This window comes from Propithecus coquereli, unplaced genomic scaffold (assembly GCF_000956105.1).
Source record: "Propithecus coquereli isolate 6110/MARCELLA unplaced genomic scaffold, Pcoq_1.0 Scaffold57, whole genome shotgun sequence".
Classification (NCBI taxonomy): Eukaryota; Metazoa; Chordata; class Mammalia; order Primates; family Indriidae; genus Propithecus; species Propithecus coquereli.
Window position 1 is genome coordinate 5,530,031 of NW_012151618.1, and position 2,708 is coordinate 5,532,738.

General features: G+C 29.0%; 1 protein-coding gene across 3 annotated transcripts in view; it reads right to left on the bottom strand.

Moving 5' to 3' along the window:
- The window catches only part of ZNF280D (zinc finger protein 280D), a 107,118-nt gene that overhangs the window by 67,792 nt on the left and 36,618 nt on the right, over positions 1–2,708 (bottom strand). For all 3 annotated transcript variants that reach the window (XM_012658089.1, XM_012658086.1, XM_012658088.1), the window contains one exon: positions 1,743–1,860. In XM_012658089.1, the coding sequence (XP_012513543.1) occupies positions 1,743–1,860 (118 nt within the window). The remainder of the gene's footprint in view (positions 1–1,742; positions 1,861–2,708) is intronic.

The window sequence follows — 2,708 nt, forward strand, 5'->3', positions numbered from 1 at the left end:
AGCATTCTTGTGAGATGTTTAGGTTACTTTAAAACCAATGAGTGCCGGTATTTTGAATTAAGCAACTGAATAGCCAGCTGAATGATAGAAAAAGACTGTTGTAATGAAAGAATTTTTTAACATAAGAAATCTCAAGGTTAAATAAAATCACTCTGTGTTAGTTTTAAATTCTGACCCTTTATTTATTTCTGTTGTGTTTGGCTTGTGCTTTTTCCCACCTTCAACTGCTCTATCTCTGCCAGTAGAAATCCTATTCTCATTCAAGATCAAGCTAAAATTCAGTCTTCTCCAAATCTCCATAATCTCCCTAGAGAGTAGTCTCTTAATCATACTACTGAACACATAGCACATATCGTTCATAATTATCATCATAAAAACTGTTTGTTGTCAAGTCTTATAAAGCTTATAACGCATTTTCACATTTCATTTATCTTATTTAAGCATCGAAAAATCCCTGAGTAAAGAGGAGCAAGAATTACAACTGTATCTCCAAATGGTGGGTTCCAGGTATAGAGGATCAATGCATTACAAAAAAAAAATTAAAATTTCCATTTTAACAATATGAGAAAACCCAAGTATATAGAAGTTCAGTGACTTAACAAAAACTACAAAAATCTTAAGAATAGAAGTTCAAACTTACATCTTACAAATCATCCTACTTACTGCTCAGGTTAAAATCCTACTCTTTGCAGTAGAAAACTTAGAGGGAGAGTAGGGGTCATTGTTTGTCCTTACTCCCAAAAAGTTTCAAGAATTCAGACTTTTTTATGAATGAAGTCTTATGTGCTTTGTAAAACCAGACCTAAGAAAACTATATTTTTCTCCCTGTTTCTTTTGGTTCTTATCTATTTTCTGAACTAGATTTTCACTAAGTATGGAAGTGACACCCAGAGAAATGAATAGCAAACAAAGTATCATTAAAATGGAAAAACAGATTAAGCACTAGTATTACTATAAGAGTAACTGGGGGAGGGTTTGGTAAATTCTCCACACTGACTTATTAGTAAAAAATCTAAAAATTCCAAAAAATCATGTCTATTAAGTCAAATATTTGAATACAAATCACTAATATGAAATAATTGCCTTGATTACAGGGAATTTTTAATTAGATAAAATTCTTTTATAATACACTAATTTATTTTAGGTTGATGAAGAACTTTGTTATAGCATACACTCAAAGAACTTTAAATCTTCTTCCACAGGTAAAGTTTATTAATTCTTCAATAGACATTTACTGAGTACTTACCATGTAAAAATCACTATTTCTTTATTGTAGCCACTTTATAATTGCACTTTGTAATCACATTTAACTATCATACTAAAATCATTTATCGCGATAAAAAACAGTAACCTAATTAAGAAACAACTATATCCATATGCTTTTTCACACTAGTGGTCATAGAAGCTAGTTAATACTTCTTTAACAGAGTATTTGGGGTACCCGAAGACTTCTCTAACTAATAGTAATTATTTTAAGATTTTTCAGCCCATGATTAGCTCTACGTGAGAATAAGCTCAAAGCTGGTTAAACTACTTAATTGGAAGAAATAAAATATTTTATTATTAAATAAGATTTTATATAAAAATCATCCAAGAAAAGCATTCAAGAACTATTAGTGCCATTTTACCTCACGATATATGAAAAACTTCACACAAGGGTATGGGCTTCAAAACAGTCAATCCCATATGCATATTCATCAAGTTTCTTTTTATAATTTTTATGAAAAAGTACTAAAACCAACCTGCTATAGAAAGTGTTGGTCCCCCTTGGTAATGTGATAATCCTGTATCTTGGGTCAAGTCAAACAGTAACTCTGAAGACTTATTACATACAACTCGTGATGAATTCATTATATAACCCTGTTAAAATAGTTCAAAGGAAGAATATTACACTTATTCAACATACTTATATGTTTTTATATATTATTTTATATAATTACATTATATGTAATGTATATATTATACAATATATAATTTCATATAATTATGAGAATTTATCTTTCACTGGGCTTAGGCTTTTTTGGATTAACACTATTTACTTCAGAAGTAGAAGGACGTTTTGATAAAAATAAACTTTCATTCATACCTGCAATGGTTTAAATAGTGGGAAGAATATTTTTAAACACTTTAGGATAGTGCTTACATCTAAGTAAAAACACTCTGGAGCAAAATTAAAGGTAATATAGTAGAATTATCATATCATACAAATGATAATAATGATAAAATTTGATGTGATCCAAATTCAGCCGGTATGAAGAAATTGCACATACAATTATGGACTACATATATTCAAATAATTTATAAAATAATCTTTCTATGCAAGAAAATTCTAAATACAGTTTAAAATAAAGAAATATATAAACAACTGTTATAAAAGATGCCAGATCAAAATAGTCCAAGCAAAAAAAGAAGACAGAGTATACTCTGAAATAACTTCCTACAAATTATCTTTAGACACATAAATGCACTGAGTACAAAACAACAATAAATTTTATTTGTTTCAAAAATTTAGAGCAACCCTTAAGATGCTTTTTTATTTAACAATTTAAAACATTGGAAGGAAAGTTAGTTCTTTTGCCACTTAACAAACTGACAAGTGGTCTACTCGTGCCTTTAGGTGATATAGCCCATTTATGCTATGTATGAAGTGGAAATAACTAATCTCGAATAATATTTTATTCATTCATATGAAAGGGCACATAACAGAA